This window comes from Podarcis vaucheri (assembly GCF_965113315.1).
Source record: "Podarcis vaucheri genome assembly, chromosome: 1".
NCBI lineage: Eukaryota > Metazoa > Chordata > Lepidosauria > Squamata > Lacertidae > Podarcis > Podarcis vaucheri.
Window position 1 is genome coordinate 49,007,479 of NC_138759.1, and position 15,950 is coordinate 49,023,428.

General features: G+C 40.5%; 2 protein-coding genes across 3 annotated transcripts in view; one reads left to right on the plus strand and one right to left on the minus strand.

Moving 5' to 3' along the window:
• CCDC177 (coiled-coil domain containing 177) overlaps positions 1-15,950 on the plus strand; it is a 230,764-nt gene that overhangs the window by 57,435 nt on the left and 157,379 nt on the right. The gene's annotated exons all lie outside the window — the stretch shown is intronic.
• Positions 1-15,950, minus strand: part of SMOC1 (SPARC related modular calcium binding 1) — a 62,731-nt gene that overhangs the window by 44,961 nt on the left and 1,820 nt on the right. For both annotated transcript variants that reach the window (XM_082225770.1, XM_082225771.1), the window contains exons 2-3: positions 3,358-3,529; positions 1,876-1,988 (exon numbers count right to left, since the gene is read on the minus strand). In XM_082225770.1, the coding sequence (XP_082081896.1) occupies positions 1,876-1,988; positions 3,358-3,529 (285 nt within the window). The remainder of the gene's footprint in view (positions 1-1,875; positions 1,989-3,357; positions 3,530-15,950) is intronic.

A 15,950-nucleotide genomic window follows, 5' to 3' on the forward strand; every position in this document is an offset into this window, starting at 1 on the left:
CTTAACCCGAGGTACCACTGTAGTTGGTATAGAAAGCAGAGTTCCTGGGTACACAGAAAGACTCAGATGTAAATATATGCCAGCCTGAGAAGGGAGCATATATACAATACATGGAGTAAGTAATTTCGTTGTCCCCGAGAGGGGGCAATGACTATAAAGATATTATTATTATTATTATTATTATTATTATTATTATTATTATTATTATTATAGGGTACAGAGGTCTGTGGGGAATACATGGAGTATAGGGTACACAGGGTTGTGGAATGCACCCCCCAGGAAGGCTTTCCTGGCACCTTCATTACTTATATTTAAGCACTAAGCAAACTATTGTTTAATCAGCCAAAGGCCTGGGCGAAGAACAATCTTTGGCCTTTTAAATGTGTGGGGCTATCAGTTTTGTTTTTTTGTTTTTGTCTTGTTATTATGTTATGTATTTTGTGTTTTATACTGTAAACTGCCCTGTGATATTCAAATGAAAGATGGCATACAAATTAAATAAAGAAGAAAAGTCTGAAGTAATTATTTGTCTATCTTTTGAACACATTTAAATCCCACTTCTGTTTCATGATGGAACCAAAGGATGCATGTGGTTCCCAGGCAGTCATTCATCCAGGCACTAACCAGACCCAATGAGCTGATGCCCTTATATGACTTCAGATTATAATATGAGTACTAAACTAAAACATTTCCCCCCAAACAATAGCTTGATATACCCAGATTTGGTGAGCACTGGAGGAAAAGAATTCTACTGTGTTGGGACAACCAAAGAGAACTCTTCACTGTGTGTTCTAGATGTACTGATTAGTGAAATCTTCAAGAACTGCAATATGGCATGAATGGAGGAGGCAGACTTCCAAAGGTAGAATTGCAAGTAGCTAATTCTGTTTAGCTTGCAGTGTAGGCCCAATAGGATTACTCCCTTGTGACTGCAGCAGTATGTAGAACAGTCATTTCCATTTTAGGGATGTGCTTTTAAAATATTTGATACAGAGCTAAAACAGCTGAGACATTCAGTTTTTCTACAAGCAAAAGCTAAAAAATAAAGGGAAAAAAGCATTGCTGTTCCTAAGGCCCACTGACCCCCCTTCCAAGTAGGGATTTTGATAAGGAATCACATCAAAGGACAGATAAGAAATGAAAGATAAACATTTTCCCCTCCTCCTTGAATAACAAGAAGGCAGGGGCAATAGGCAAAAAAACATTCATTTTGTATGCGGGAAAACACTTTTCCAAGAGAAGAAAAGAATCCAGACCTGGGAGGATGCTGTAGTTAAGGAATTCTCAGCATGGCCAAGTGAGTTACATGGGCACATGCATGTAAACAAACATACAGTGTCTGTAAATACAGACATGCTAGAATGTTAAGGTTCTTATTTTTTTAAAAGGTTACTGAGCAACAGATTTTCTGGGCTAGGGTTTTATGAAAAGCACAGGTGTCTGAAAATTATTTCCAAATATTGAATATAGATGTTAAATCCGACCCATACATTTTATTATACAGTGGTACCTCTGGTTACAGATGTTTTGGGTTATGCATTTTCAGGTTATGGACCGCGGGAAACCTGGAAGTACCAGAAAGGGTTTCGCCACTTGCACATGCGCAGAAGCGCCAAAGTGTGTCACGCGTGTGCACAGACACGGCGCTGCAGGTTGCGGACATGCCTCCATCACGGATTACATCCGCAATCCGAGGTTCCACTGTACACCTTGTATTTGGGTATAGATAGCTGAGTATAAAATACACAAGCCAAGTACAACACACATTTAAACTATGTTTCTTTCTGCAAAATACACAAAAGTGACAAAGCTTAGGCAATCCATTCCATGCATCTTCTCAACAAAAAGAAACAAGAATCTTGATGAAAATCTTACCTGGGTGAATGATCCATCCTCAGTGCACTCTGGAATGAAGACTGCTTCTTGCGGCTTCTTTGCTTGATCCAGAGCTTGAGCCCTTTCTATTCTGCATTTGCTTTGACCAGCATCTGAAGGGGACAAAATCCACTAGGAATTCAATAGCAGCAGGCGGTACAAGACACCACCCATTGGTGCTTCCACACATGGGCTATTTAGCAGCAACCAATCGTTGTTGCTCTGCTTTAAACTGGAATCAGAATAGCAGCTCTGCTTCAAATGTTCTGGAACCAAAACAACATTTTGCTGCCAAGTGGAGATCCCCTTTAGCTCAGCCCCAATTGTTCGTAGTAGGAACAGAAAGAACTGTCCATTTCAGTTCTGCTTCCAGTTCTTAAATTCAGGTCTCCACATTTTTAAGCATTTTGTGAATTAAGGAGGAAAAATCCTCATGAATATTCATCAGCATTTTAGTGCATATTTCTCTTACCATATTTGTATAAGCAGTTTTGACTAATGTACACATTTATAAGCATTTTTGCTAATATTTATGTTCGCTAATGATTTCATTTCTCTGCCGATCAAAATATGTATTTTACCATCTGTTTGGAGAGCATCACAAAATTCGGGTAAGCATGAATTTTGAATGATAGTTGCATATTTGTTCACATATTCTTTCAGAAAGTGAAAATAAGATGGAGTCAGGTTTAAATGCATAAAGAAGCAAATTTATCCCCTACCCCTAGATGGGAGAAATTTTTTAAATTGAAACCATTATATGGGGGAGGGGGTTAAATACTCCACCCCCGTCACTGAACTCCAAATCATCATTGCCTCCTGTGCTGCAATTTGGCAGCAGAGGAAGGGCGGGAGAAGAATCTGATGGAGAGGCATTATTATGGGTAAAGGGAAGGGTTAAAGTTGATCCTCCAGAGGACCTTCAGTCCATAAAAAAGAAAATGTCTAGAGCAATCCATGTAAGTGGCCAAGCTACTGAACAGTTACATAATTGGTCACCTACATTTGGGGGAATGCATAGCTGTTCCACTGAGGTGAAAAAGAAACAGCTCTAAAGGAGGAAAACAGAGTTTGAAAATGGAAAAGCAGGAGGACACCTTGCAGAGTTACCAAAATGGAGTGAATGAAATACAGCCTGTAAAATAAACTCACTCACAGTGCACTTTTATCCCTTCACACTCCATTAATATAACTTTGCTATCTTATCTTTTAAGCACCTTGAGGCTCTGTCAAGGGAAAAGGCAGGGAATGAATGAATGGATGGATGAATATGCACCGTGTGAAGAATACAGTGCAAAGCTGTATACAAATTGTTGAAATAAATAATGCTAGCCATTTCCTCATCAACAAACTGTTATTTGCAAATACAGATAATCCTAGGAGGTGCTTATCTAGCGTAATGCAAGAATCAACTTACAGTCTGAAGAAAAAAGACAAAACACTCCCATACCATTGTCAATAAAGCCACTTTCATTTCCTTACCTTTACATCTGCCTCGATGAACCACACTCAGGCTTGCATCCCTGCATTTTGCTCTCTGATAGTCACACATTGACTCGTATGTCCTGCCATCTGAAGCACAGAGGGGCTTGGTTGGGGACCTGGAGCAGTGGAGGTTACATTGCGGGTCTCTGTCACGATCACTTATTAAAAACTAAAGGTGAAAAACAGGAAGTAAAATATATGTTTTTTTTAAATAAAAAATAAAAAATGAAGTACTGTGAATTTTAATACATTTTGTTTACTTTTTCTAGCGTTATTAATGTGTTTGCATATATATCCTCTCTGAAGATATTCTCCCTTGCTTTGTCTGGTCCATCAGCTATGGTCACTGCTGGACAGGGATAGCCTGACCACTGTGTTGACCACTTCTAAACTGGATTTCTGCAATTCACTGTATGTGGGGCTGCCCTTCAGAAGCTCCAGCTGATGCAGAATGTGGCAGCCAGGCTGCTGGTGGGGGCGCATGACTGGTGCTATGGGATGCCTCTGTTAAAACAGATGCACTGACTGCACATCCACTACCAAGCCAGGTTCAAGGCCCTTGTATTAATGTACCAAACCCTGAACGACTTAGGCCCAGGACACCTTAGGGACCAGCTGAATCCTTACATCCCAACTCAACCATAGAGATCATTTCCAGAATGTCATTGGCTGTCCCTCAAGTTTGTGAAGCCCATTTGATATCAACATGAAACAGCCTTTATTGTCGTTGACCAAATGCCTCCCGATTCAATCTTTAAACACCTGCTAAAACTTATTCTATTCCACCAGGCTTATGCAGGCAATTAAAAACACACCTTTCCATGATAGTTAGTTAATGGCCTCTTATTTTGTTTTATTGTCATTCGTTTGTGTGTGTGTATAACTGCTTTCAATTTTTATGGTATATAAATACTTTTATAAAGAAATAAAATAAACAATGGATTCAGATAACTGTTGGCCTAAGAGAGCACTGTAGTGTCCACTAATGCAAGCTTTCTGCGCACTTACAAAGACACAATTCAAAAGGTGAAAGTCTCAGCATTTCCTTCAGTTTACCTTATCACTTTTCCCCAAGGATCCAACTAAATTTACGTCAGAACCGTCCCAAGAGACCAGCATGTGGATAGCGGCATGCGCCACGAGGAAAAGTCAGAGTCACTGCTGTAAACACAGTTCTTACAATTGGTGCAACAGTTGTGTAAACCTTTATGTATTTCTTTATTGTTACATTTATAGCCCCCTTTTCCTGAAAGTTGCTCAAGTTGACATATGTGATTTTCCCACTCTTTATCTTCACAACAACTCTGAGGTGGGTTAGGCAAACAGAAGGTGTCTAGCAAAATGTCACCCAGCAATCTTCAAGACTAAATAGATCTGACACGAGGTTTTCCAGACCCTAGTTTGAATATTCCAATCACTACACCACATAGGCTCTCTTTCAAAACTAAAGAGAACAGGTATATAAATCTGATAGATGTTTTCCAAGTCCAAAGCTGCTAAAAACACACAAAGTTCCAGGCTTGCTGGCCTGGCCAAAGCAGGCATTTCTGAAGTGTGCATCTGTGCACAGTTACTTCATTTTCAAAACCAAAACCCTAAGCTCTACAGATTTAAAATCAAATTATTCTCTATGCCAACTCACTCTTGTGGAGGAAGCCTATACAAACAAGAGCTGACAGAAGACACATGAATTCTACACTTCATGCAATGTAGGCCATGGTTCCGCATATGTTCCCCTGCCCCTTTTAATCTACGATTTTGCCTCTTGCCTAAACAAACACATTACACAAATTTCCAGGGTTTGGGGATTTTCTTTTATTTTTTGCAGTGTGTTGGTAATGGTGCAGGTGTTAAATAAAAATATGTATAAAATTGCCTATCCTGCTTTTTTTGCCAGTGCTTTTTTGCACTAGTACTCACTGGTACATAGTACCATCACCTCTTTCCTTGCTGCCCATGGCAGCCATTTTGTGCTGGTGCCCGCTGCATTTTTATCAAGGTATGAGTATCAGCACCTCATTTTTTTTACCAAAAAAAGAGCACTGCATACCACATTTTGAAAAGCTGAGGAAGGGTCATAGCTATGTAGGTATTTTTGCAGCAGCATTTTAAAGAGGTACATGTATTTAAGGCTGGATAAAGAGTTTCTCCTCTGCCGGGGGTGTGTGTGTGTCAAATCATGGGTCCACATAAAATAAGCACCCTATCTCAAACAGGCAGCCAGTTCTGAATGTGTTTAACAGCACAATATATTTATATATCACTGTCAATTGCGGCTCATTTTCTTGAGCTACCTGTTCTCCATGTAAATCACCACTTTTAAATGGCACAGTTGCAGCTTTTGATTGTAATCTCTGGAGGCCCAATATCAAGTGTACAGAGAAAGCAAGCACTTGTGATACTTTACGTAACCCCCACCCCCTACTACTACTATTTCAGGACTGGCCAATTTTAGATAATAGAATAGTGGATTCTGTGGAGGTGGAAACAAGCAGGTAAAGGGCAGTGTTGAATACTTTAGGCTTACTCTCTGTACCTAAGTTTCAGGATTCAACGATCTTTTGAATGCTGCTATAATACAGCATCTGAGCCCACAACAGGATTTTGCAGTAGCCTCTCTCTTCTAAATGCACAAATTCCTGCTACAGGAAGCCTTTCTGAAGTATTCAAAAGAGGACTTAAACCCTTTACTTTTGAACATGCATTTACACAGGTGCACGTTTATAGCTGCTTCCCGGACTAACTCCAGCCTCCTCTGACCTGGGAAGGCAGCAGAGGTGAGATAAGAGAGGTCAGAAGATAGCTAAATTTGCCAGGCAAGAGCATCTGCTCTTTCTCTCCACACCTCAGCACCACTGCTGACAAAAACAACAAACACTGATTAAAGAACTTTTAATGTCTGTGAGAAAAAACAGGTTTCTTGCAGCTGCTCAGGAGCTGGAAGCACTTTTAGGATTTTGCTTGGGAAAGGTCTGTCCAGACAAAGGGGGGGGGGGAGAGGTTTGGTGGTCACTTTATTTAGAGCTCTCATCTGTGCACAATGCACATCATAACCTACAACTGAGCAGTTTGGGCAAGCCTTTGTGAAGCTGCAATCAGCACTCAAAGAACTTCCCTGCAGCAGAAAGAACAAATTTGGACTGATTATCATCATTCAACCAAGGAAGAGGAAGTGAGAGATAGAAAACAAAGGAGCTGGGGCAGGAGCTCACAGCCAAACGATACTATCATCTGTGTGTATGACATGAAAAGCATGGCATCTATTCTTTTTCTTTGCCGCCCAAGTTATCTTAGTATCTTTTTTCCAATCTACAAATGGAGAACTGAGACCTCATTTGCAAAGCGACCAGATGCTGAAATGTGCAGCAAGCCTATATCAAAGATAGATGTATCAAAGCACACCATCTTGCTTTATTGCCACAGTCATCCTTTACAGCTGTAACTTAATCCATCATTAGCATTCATGTGTGTTTTCCTTAAATCCTCCTAAGGCGGCATCATGACTACTTGGCCCAGTCAATTTATACACAAACAAAATTACTAATGCATTGCTTTTAAACTAAGTAAACAATGCAGATCTCCACAAGCTACAGGCTGTCTAAATATCAAAATGTTGAAGGTACCGTGGATTAACACAACATCAGGCTATTTCATATAAACAAAGCTGTACAGTGGTACCTCGGTTTACGAACTTAATCCATTCTGGAAGCCCGTTCTTAAACTGAAATTGTTCTTAAACCAAGGCACACTTTCCCTAATAAGGCCTCCCACTGCCGGTACCCTTCCACTGTTCGGCTTCCGTTCTTAGACCAAGGTAAAGTTTGCAAACCGGGACACTACTTCTGGTTTTGCAGAGTTCGTAAACAGAATAGTTCATAAACAGAGCTGTTCTTAAACCGAGGTACCACAGTATAGGGTTGTATCCAACAGCAGTCATAGTCAAAACAGACTGGCTGAAATTAATGGTCTTGGCTAATGATTTCAATGGGTCTCCTCAGGGTAGAATTTAGTTGGCTACGACCCATAAGCATTTTGACATTTCTCCCTTCAAATTCAAGGGTGCCAAATTTTCTTTATGGCTTCATCTTAAAGGTACTGCCAAGTAGTAATATTAATGGGTCAATGTTGCTTTTTTCTGTTTGATTTGCCCAGGAATCAAGCCAATTCTAGCATTGTTTCCTGGTAGATCAAAGACAAGCAGAGTTAGCATGATGATCACCGCATCACAAACACAACTAAGGCAGTACCAAGCCCCTTAACTATGCATATTGTTCCATATGAGAGTTATTTTGCACACAGAGACAATAATTTAGTGTGTCTGCTGATGCTTAATGAACTTGCTGTTTAGCAACCATTTTGCTTGTTTGCATGACCCGTTAAAATGTTGTCAGAAGCACCAATACATAATGAACAATTCACAATTCTAGTCCAAAACTAAAATTTTATTATGTCCTTCATGTTTGCAGAGTAAATATGTGGATGTAGGTACACATGGTGCTTTAGGATGCTGCAGGGACAGGATCACTGAAACTCACTGGTTGCACAGCAGCATGTGTTGATGAAATTCACTCTGCCCAATATCACATCTCCATCTGTTGACTTAAGAGTGACTGGTTCTTAATGCTACACTTATTGCTTTAATCCATCACCTGTCTCCTAGTGGAGATAAATGTTCTGACCTGGAGATAATTTCCTATAAATACACAGCATTTAAGAAATGTAACCAAGAAATATTTGCAGCCAAGAAATGAAATAAATCAGGTCTTGAATTTAGGGTAGGAGACACAACATTTGAGTGATATAAGCTGAGCTCTTCTCATTTGCCAAGTGGTAAAATCCTCACCTTATGCTGTATGTTTCTCCTCCTCACATAATTGGTTCCTCCCTTATAAGGAAACACTTAGATACTGATGTCAGGGCAGAAAGTAAATTGTACAACACATTACAGGGGAAGAAAAGGTAAAGAAAAGACATCTTGTGCTAAGAGAGTAGCTCTGCACTTAGCAGTGGTTTTTCCATTTAACCTTCCAGCATATATTTTGAATTTCAGGATAAAGCCATTACAGCTTTCCTTGTAACAATAACCAGAGGCAACAGTAACTTAACACTAATGCAACTGGTATTTTAAACCCTCACCCCACAATGGCTTGCAACCCTCTTCCAACTGACTAGTAGACCAGGATTATTTTATGTCTCTATTCTAGCAGTCGTTAAGGAATGTGTAAATGTTGTAACCATTTGGGGCTTTTAAAGTTATAAGCATATAGCTCAGTCGGTAGAGCACAAGACTCTGAATCTCAGGGTTGTCGGTTTGAGTCCCATGTTGGGCAAAAAGAATCCTGCATGGCAGGGGGGTTGGACTAGATGACCCTAGGGATCCCTTCCAACTCTACAATTCTATGATTCTCAGGTGAGTAATAGGAGGCATTATAGAGGGGCATTCAATGAATCTGAATGTTTGAAGATCCAAGGCAGATAAAAGGTAGTACAGTAAGCCAGCAACTTATGCGCATTTAACTTGTGAACATTCAGCTTTATGTGCAGGGGCAGGGATAGAAAGGGGGCAATGGTTCTTGGGAAAATGACCTTGGCAATCCTGCCTGCCATTGAATCCAATCTACAGTGGTACCTCGGGTTAAGAACTTAATTCATTCTGGAGGTACGTTCTTAACCTGAAACTGTTCTTAACCTGAGGTACCGCTTTAGCTAATGGGGCTTCCCGTTGCCGGTGTGCAGCCGCTGCGTGATTTCTGTTCTCATCCTGAAGCGAAGTTCTTAACCAGAGGTACTATTTCTGGGTTAGCGGAGTCTGTAACCTGAAGCGTCTGTAACCCGAGGAACCACTGTATTTTGACTATACACAATTTTGGCATTAAGTGCAATCCCCTGAACATAACCTCCATGCAAATTGCTGACTTACTGCATTTCTTCACGCAGCACATTGTAAACTACAGAATTCACTCATAAGAGGCAGTGATGGCGACTGACTTTGATGATTTTAAAAAGAGGATTGGACAAACTCATGGAGGACAAAGCTATCCATGGCTACAAGCCACAACGGCTAGGTCAGTTGCTGGGAGTTGCAAGTGAGGAGAAGACTATGGTCCTGGTTGTGGGCTCCCCATGCACATCTGGTTGGCCCCTGAGAACAGGATGCTGGACTAGATAGGCCATTGTCCTGATCCAGCAGGGCTGTTCTTATGTTCTTATTACGAGAGCATAATCATTTTACTGGACAACTTATTATACACCTTGTTCCTGCTGCATGAAATGGTTCCCTTTTTTAAAGTCTCCATTGATTTATTATAATTGAACAGAAGTATTTCAAATCTGTGTGACGATCCAAGTGCTTAATGAGCTCAGCTTTTAGACAGTCTCACTCTTCATGCAGTTGTTTTTTCTTGTGCTAGTTCTTCTTGCAGATCCTTGAGGACTCTCGCTTTGGAGCAGGTTTCTATAAGCTTCCTCCAGCATAAATGACTAAAAGGAGTTATCTTGTATTTCAGCGCAGCTATATTCTGTCCAAGTGTCTGTATTTTGTGCAGCTCCTGCTTTGGGATGGGGGGTCAGAGTGCTGAGACTCAGAGAAGAGCAAACAGGCTTTAGCTGAACTCCTGGTGCAAAAGGACTTTGTGATAGCAATGTATAAGATCAGTTTCAATTTGCACAACTCAAGAGACCCCATGATGTCCTCTGCCAGTTAGAGAAATGTTTTGAAATACTCCAATGGTTTGCTCACTGAACTGCACCCACGCTAATCACAGCCTATCCAAACTCACAGTAAAGGTAACAGCGCTGCACATGTTTTGCATTTTACATGGGAGACCACCAACAGAATATTTATTGTTTTGTGGAGGAGACAAAAATTGAGTTTGACTGCTTGTGGTCACTGAAGTCCTTGAGTACTTTCTGGGGGAAAGAAGGGGGAAAGTCCATGTTGTGCCCTACCCTTAGGGCTCAAGGCACATGGCAATTCTATACAATATGAAGGCACCCAGTTTCCTATCTGGAGATTCACAATTTAAATTCAGGCACGAGAGGAGGGGAAGAAAAGGGGACAAACACACATGGCCCACTGTGACTCTTTCTGGCAGTAAGCTGTTTGACATTGGAACTGACTCCCATGAGATGTGGTGGAATTTCCTTCCTTGGAGGTTTTTCAGCAGATGTTGGATGGCCATCATGTCTATTTTAGTTGAGATTCCTGCATTTCAGGGTTCAGATTAGATGACCATCTGAGTCCCTTCCAATTCAACAGTTCTATGATTATATGAAGTGTGTATCAAGATGCATACTTCATGCCAATCCACTTGGATCTTGACAGCAGCTTTCTATTATCAACTGTCAAATTTATAAGGCTTTGATTGAAGCAAAGCCACAAGACGACCCAGCTGAGTTTTGCGGCTCATCTGTTGCTTGTTGTATTTAAAAGCCTCTCATAGGCTGTCCTTCAGTTTTTGTTGATTAGGTCTAGGGAGCCTGAGAATGAAGAAATGTGTGTCTGTGTGTAGTCAAAACATTTCCTCACAATTGAGATAAAGAAGCTTGTTGAGATTATATTGGGAACATTTTTTTTCATCAACACAACCCGATTCTCAGGTCTCCTAGTGTTGTTTTCCCCAGATGGCGAAAGTACATACAAGTCCTTTCTGTTTCTCAAACATAAGCAACCAGAATAAGTTTGGGAATTGTTGCTCTATGCAAGGTAATTCAGTGTACACAAACTGGTGGGCATGGGAAGGCTCATTTTGGTATGGCTTATGTGTTCATTCTGTCAGGCCACACGTGCTTTGCATTTTTGTTGACACTATATGTAAACTTCTGCTTAGAAAGGGATTAACATTAATTCTGTGAACAGAGTATTTACGCAAGGGTCTCCAGGACACATTTTGATATGTGCCAGACAGAAGACACATGTACTCCCAAATACAAACTGCATCTTAAGATACAATCTGATGGATTCTCACATCTTTTGTTTGGGTATTATTCATATTGAGGCAACATTATCTTGCAATGGGAAGAAGCCAGCTTCCTTTTTGAGAGATACCACAAGTATCCTTGGCACTCTTATTTAAGGAAACTAAGCCCTAGAGCCCTATCCCTGAACTTCTCACTGCTCAGAGAATGAACAGTGTTCTAACAGGAGAATTCGTATGTTTTTCAGGGCACTACGCTCTCAGGCATTAAATATTTTTTAATTTGCTTATACATAATCTGTGCTGGGTCCTTCCAAACACTTAAATTCTCATACAAACCTTTTAGCAGATCATCTGCAATAATTCTGATCCATACAGCATCTCTTCCACATAAGTGATGTTGCAGGGCTGGGCACAATCTTATTTACTGCTTGCTTGTGGACTTGTTATTTGCAGGGAGCAGGGTTTTAAGAAAACACATTGGAACTTGGAAGATGTTAAAGAGCTGCGTATCATGATTCTAGAAACATGAACATTTGTTTTTGGTTTTGTACAATAAGGCCTGCAGGGAAGGAAGAGTAAGAAACTATTTACAAGCTACTTGAACACTAGTTGCATATGCCAATACATGCTGAAGTGTAGAGCTGTCACCCATGCTGGGTAATTTCTTGTGGTTGCAAAGTCCGAATCTAAAACCCACAAGCACACAGTTTAAATGTATTGCAAGCAATGGAGGCCGTATCCAGTGTTGGTAATACTCAGAACAGACCCACTAAAATTAATGGTCAAAAGCATTAATGTATATGGGTCTACTTTGAGTTGGACCCAACCCTGAAGCAGCAACAGAATTCCAACACAAGAAATGAGAAGGAAGACTTTAGTCATCACTTCACCGCAGGAAAGGAATTTATTATGACTAACTGGCCAAGATAGTATTTAGTACTGAAACCATGAACTGCCTCACATATTTAGGTACACTAGTCAATACACCACATCGAATGGAAGAACAATCACACTGAGCACATACTTTCATAAGCTATTTATAAACCTAAGCAAAGTTTTAAAATTAGGATGTGCAGGCAAATATTATGTTGTGCTTTTCTCCTGAAAGGGGTTAAAACATCTCTACAGCATGTAGTAAGAACAGTATTTTCCTACCTGTCCCAACCAATAAAATATATTAGGCTCCTGGTAAGGAATTGGGGGGGGGAGAGAGAGAAAGAAAGACACAAGAGAACACAGGGCAGTGTGAAAGGTATTACCAACCAGCATTTATTTCGCAGAACTAAAGGTCCCAGACCTGAACGTTATGTGCCTCATTGTAGAGACCACAAGAGCATGATTGCATAATTAAGAATGGTAGAATGGCAGCTACTTGTATGAAAAAGAACAGGCCTCTACCAATCCACAAGGGCAAGAAGACTTGATTCACTGGTGCGGGCCTCTGCTGAGTGTGACAAGAGGATCCCACACCTCTTCTCTCCCAGCTTAGGAACAGGAAAGTAGTTGTTCTTCATTGCACTGAGCTTTAAAGCAAGCAGAAGCAGTATGAGCTTGCCACAACAATTCTTCATCTACATTTATTACTGATACACAAAGAACCAGTTGCCTAAGAAGTACTGGTTACAAGTACTTGTACAAGTCGGAAATGATCATGTACAATTTTTCCCCTGTGCAGGACCTATGTCCATTAAGGGGGGAGGGACAATGATTTCAGGTAGGTAGGATGATTTCCAAACCCTTTCTAGTCTAGTACATCCTTATGCTGCAAGCTGTTATCAGGTAGCTGGCTAGTTACAGCAGAGGTCCAAGGAAGCTGCGCTTCCCAAGTCCTCCACCATCATAAACATTCACACAAAAGAGCTCTACAGAAATAGTGCCAAGACCGATCCCCAATCCCACTCTTTGGCCTATCTCATACTTCCATCTCATGCTCAGATTACCTTTAAAAGCTTTCACTATACTGTGGGAAAATACAAACAAGAAGGGCCTGATGGAAAGTATGGAAGAATTCTCCTGCATATAAATGAACAGACTGATACTGTAGGTAAATTAATCTACAGTTGGCAAGCCAAGTTGACAAGGTAGGTAGGTGGGAGAAAGGGGGGGGATTAATTCAAGTGTGATTAGTTATGTTTTCATCTTTTCTTGCTGACACACAGCCAGAAGTTTCTTTTATTCTTCTCTCCAGAAACTGTTAATCTTTCAAATATAGGGGACAGAAAACTCAGATGTTTCACTATCTCTACCCAATTTAGCAACATATATTTATTATCTAGTAGATTCCACAATCCAGATGACACAAAAAGGTTGTGTCCCCTTTGAAACAGCTCACTGTTTTGAAACACTACTGTTTAAGTATTTTTAAAAAATTAAAAAGGCAGAATAGTCAGGGGTGAGAGTTTATTTATACAAATATATATTTGTTTTTGTAAAATGGATCAGTTACTCTTCCACAGAAGGGGCTGCAGAAAATTCTTGAAAAAGGTTCTATTTTCTAGTCAGTTTCAGTATTGTGATACATTAGAGAAACCCAAGGTGCATCATACATTTCAAACACATTGAACGCACATCAAGAGCATAAGATTTTCTCCAAAGAATCCTAGGATGATAGTTTCTTTCTCACATAGCTACAATTCCCAGCCACATTACCAAACCACAGTTCTCATGGTTCTTTGGGGGCAGACATGCACTTTAGATGTGTGCTGGATATATTTTAAATGGATGGGGCTCTTTTCACCATTACAGTGGTACCTTGTTTTGAGTCCACCCTGTTTAGGGTCCATTTCGTCCAATGTCCAAGGCAAACCCAAAAGTACCGGAATGGGTTACTTCCGGGTTTGCTGCTCGTGCATGTGCAGAAGCGCTAAATTGCGCTTCACACATGCGCAGAGTGACGCTTTGCCAAGCGTCCCTTTCGTCGAGCATCCGGGACTCCAGAACGGATCCCAGATGCAAAAGGAGGTACGACTGTAGATGGCAGTTTCTTGAAACCATATGATAAACTAGTTATCCAGCCTGAAAGTTTAGCCTATAAGGTTATTTTCTCATAGGGAGCAAACTTGTGAAGCTTCACAGGGAAGAAGGAATGCATAGCCATTTAGCATACAGTGGTACCTTGGTTTAAGAACAGCTTAGTTTATGAACAACTTGCATTAAGAACGCTGCAAACCCGGAAGTAGGTGTTTTGGTTTGTGAACTTTGCCTTGGAATAAGAACATGTTCCGCTTCCTGTTGAGTGTGTTCCATTTGTAAACTGATTCCCCCGCTGCTATGGGAAAGCACGCCTTGGTTTAAGAATGCTTTGGTTTAAGAACGGACTTCCAGAACGGATTAAGTTTGTAAACTAATACAATATGTATTATGTTGGGCATTCTTCTCTAGCGTCTTGTGGTGTCTGGTAAATCCTCCAGGCAAGTTTCAGGCATTAACACAACTGAATTGTGGAGCTGTCCTGTTTTCAGCATCTTCTCCATAAATACATGCATTTATAAAGGGAGCGCTATTACCTAGCCTAATATGCTAGGGAAAGTAACTACTGCTAGAATCAATCTATGGAATGAGAGGGGAGGCAGACTTCATCTAAATCCTTTCAGTGTTTTTTGACATCTTGATAACATACGCAGAGAATAAAATAGCCTCTTTAAAAAGAAATGACACTAAGTGTTTCATTTGATCAGGAGGGGAATCTTATTATTAAGAATAACCATCTGCCTCCATCAACTAGGCAGTTTTAACACTCAGGGATAAAGCACTGTAAGATCTGTAGGATTCAGGGGCAGGACAATGCCATCATTTCCAATTAAACAAAATGAATTCTGTGGATTCAGATTTCCAGTAACTTTTTGCTACTCTGCATTCTCTAATTTTGGGGGAAATCAAAACTCTGATCAAGCTACAGCACTGATTTCACATGCCTGCTACTCCCCCACCTCCAAAACAAGTGGAAGTAATTCCTGAAGAGGATATTATTTAGCAAGCCAGAGCTTTACATCTTCCCCCTTACTGCAGATCTCATAACAGGATTAGAGAAAACTGAGTAATATGGCTTAGCCACTATAAAGCCCTGCAATGAATTATTCAAAAAATGTTTTGTTATGCAGATGGCAGCGTAAAGCGCAGCATATTTATACTAGTGACAGCTTTATTGGCAGAGCCTAATGGTCAGGGGAAAGTGTATCAGATAGGATAACCCCCTTTGACTTTCAACATGCTAACAAACGAGCAGGCAAAAATAAAATCCCCATACTTCTCAAACAAATCACTTGGGAAGGGGGAGGAGACGGGATTTACGAGTTAAACATCCATTAAATCCACAGTTTTACACTGAAGAGGAAACAAGTAAAGAGTTTTAAAGGGCATAGATCTTCCACAACAAAGATAGGGGACGTAAGGTTCGCTGCAAACCAGGAAGAAAAAGAAGCTTTAACTCAAGCACCATCTGAAATTAAAAGTTTGTTGAACCCATGTAGCAAGAAAGTGGCAAATCAGCAGCTGCTTTTTATTGGGCTTAGGGGTCTCTTGAAATAGGTTCTATTCCTCAAAAAGATACTGTGCAGGGAGCAATTAGAGAGGCTTGTAAAGTCAAGTATATAAAAATGGTCTACGTGGATTTAGTTTGATAGACAAGCGTATGCAGTTTATACGGGCTGGCATCAGGATTAGTGTGCTTCG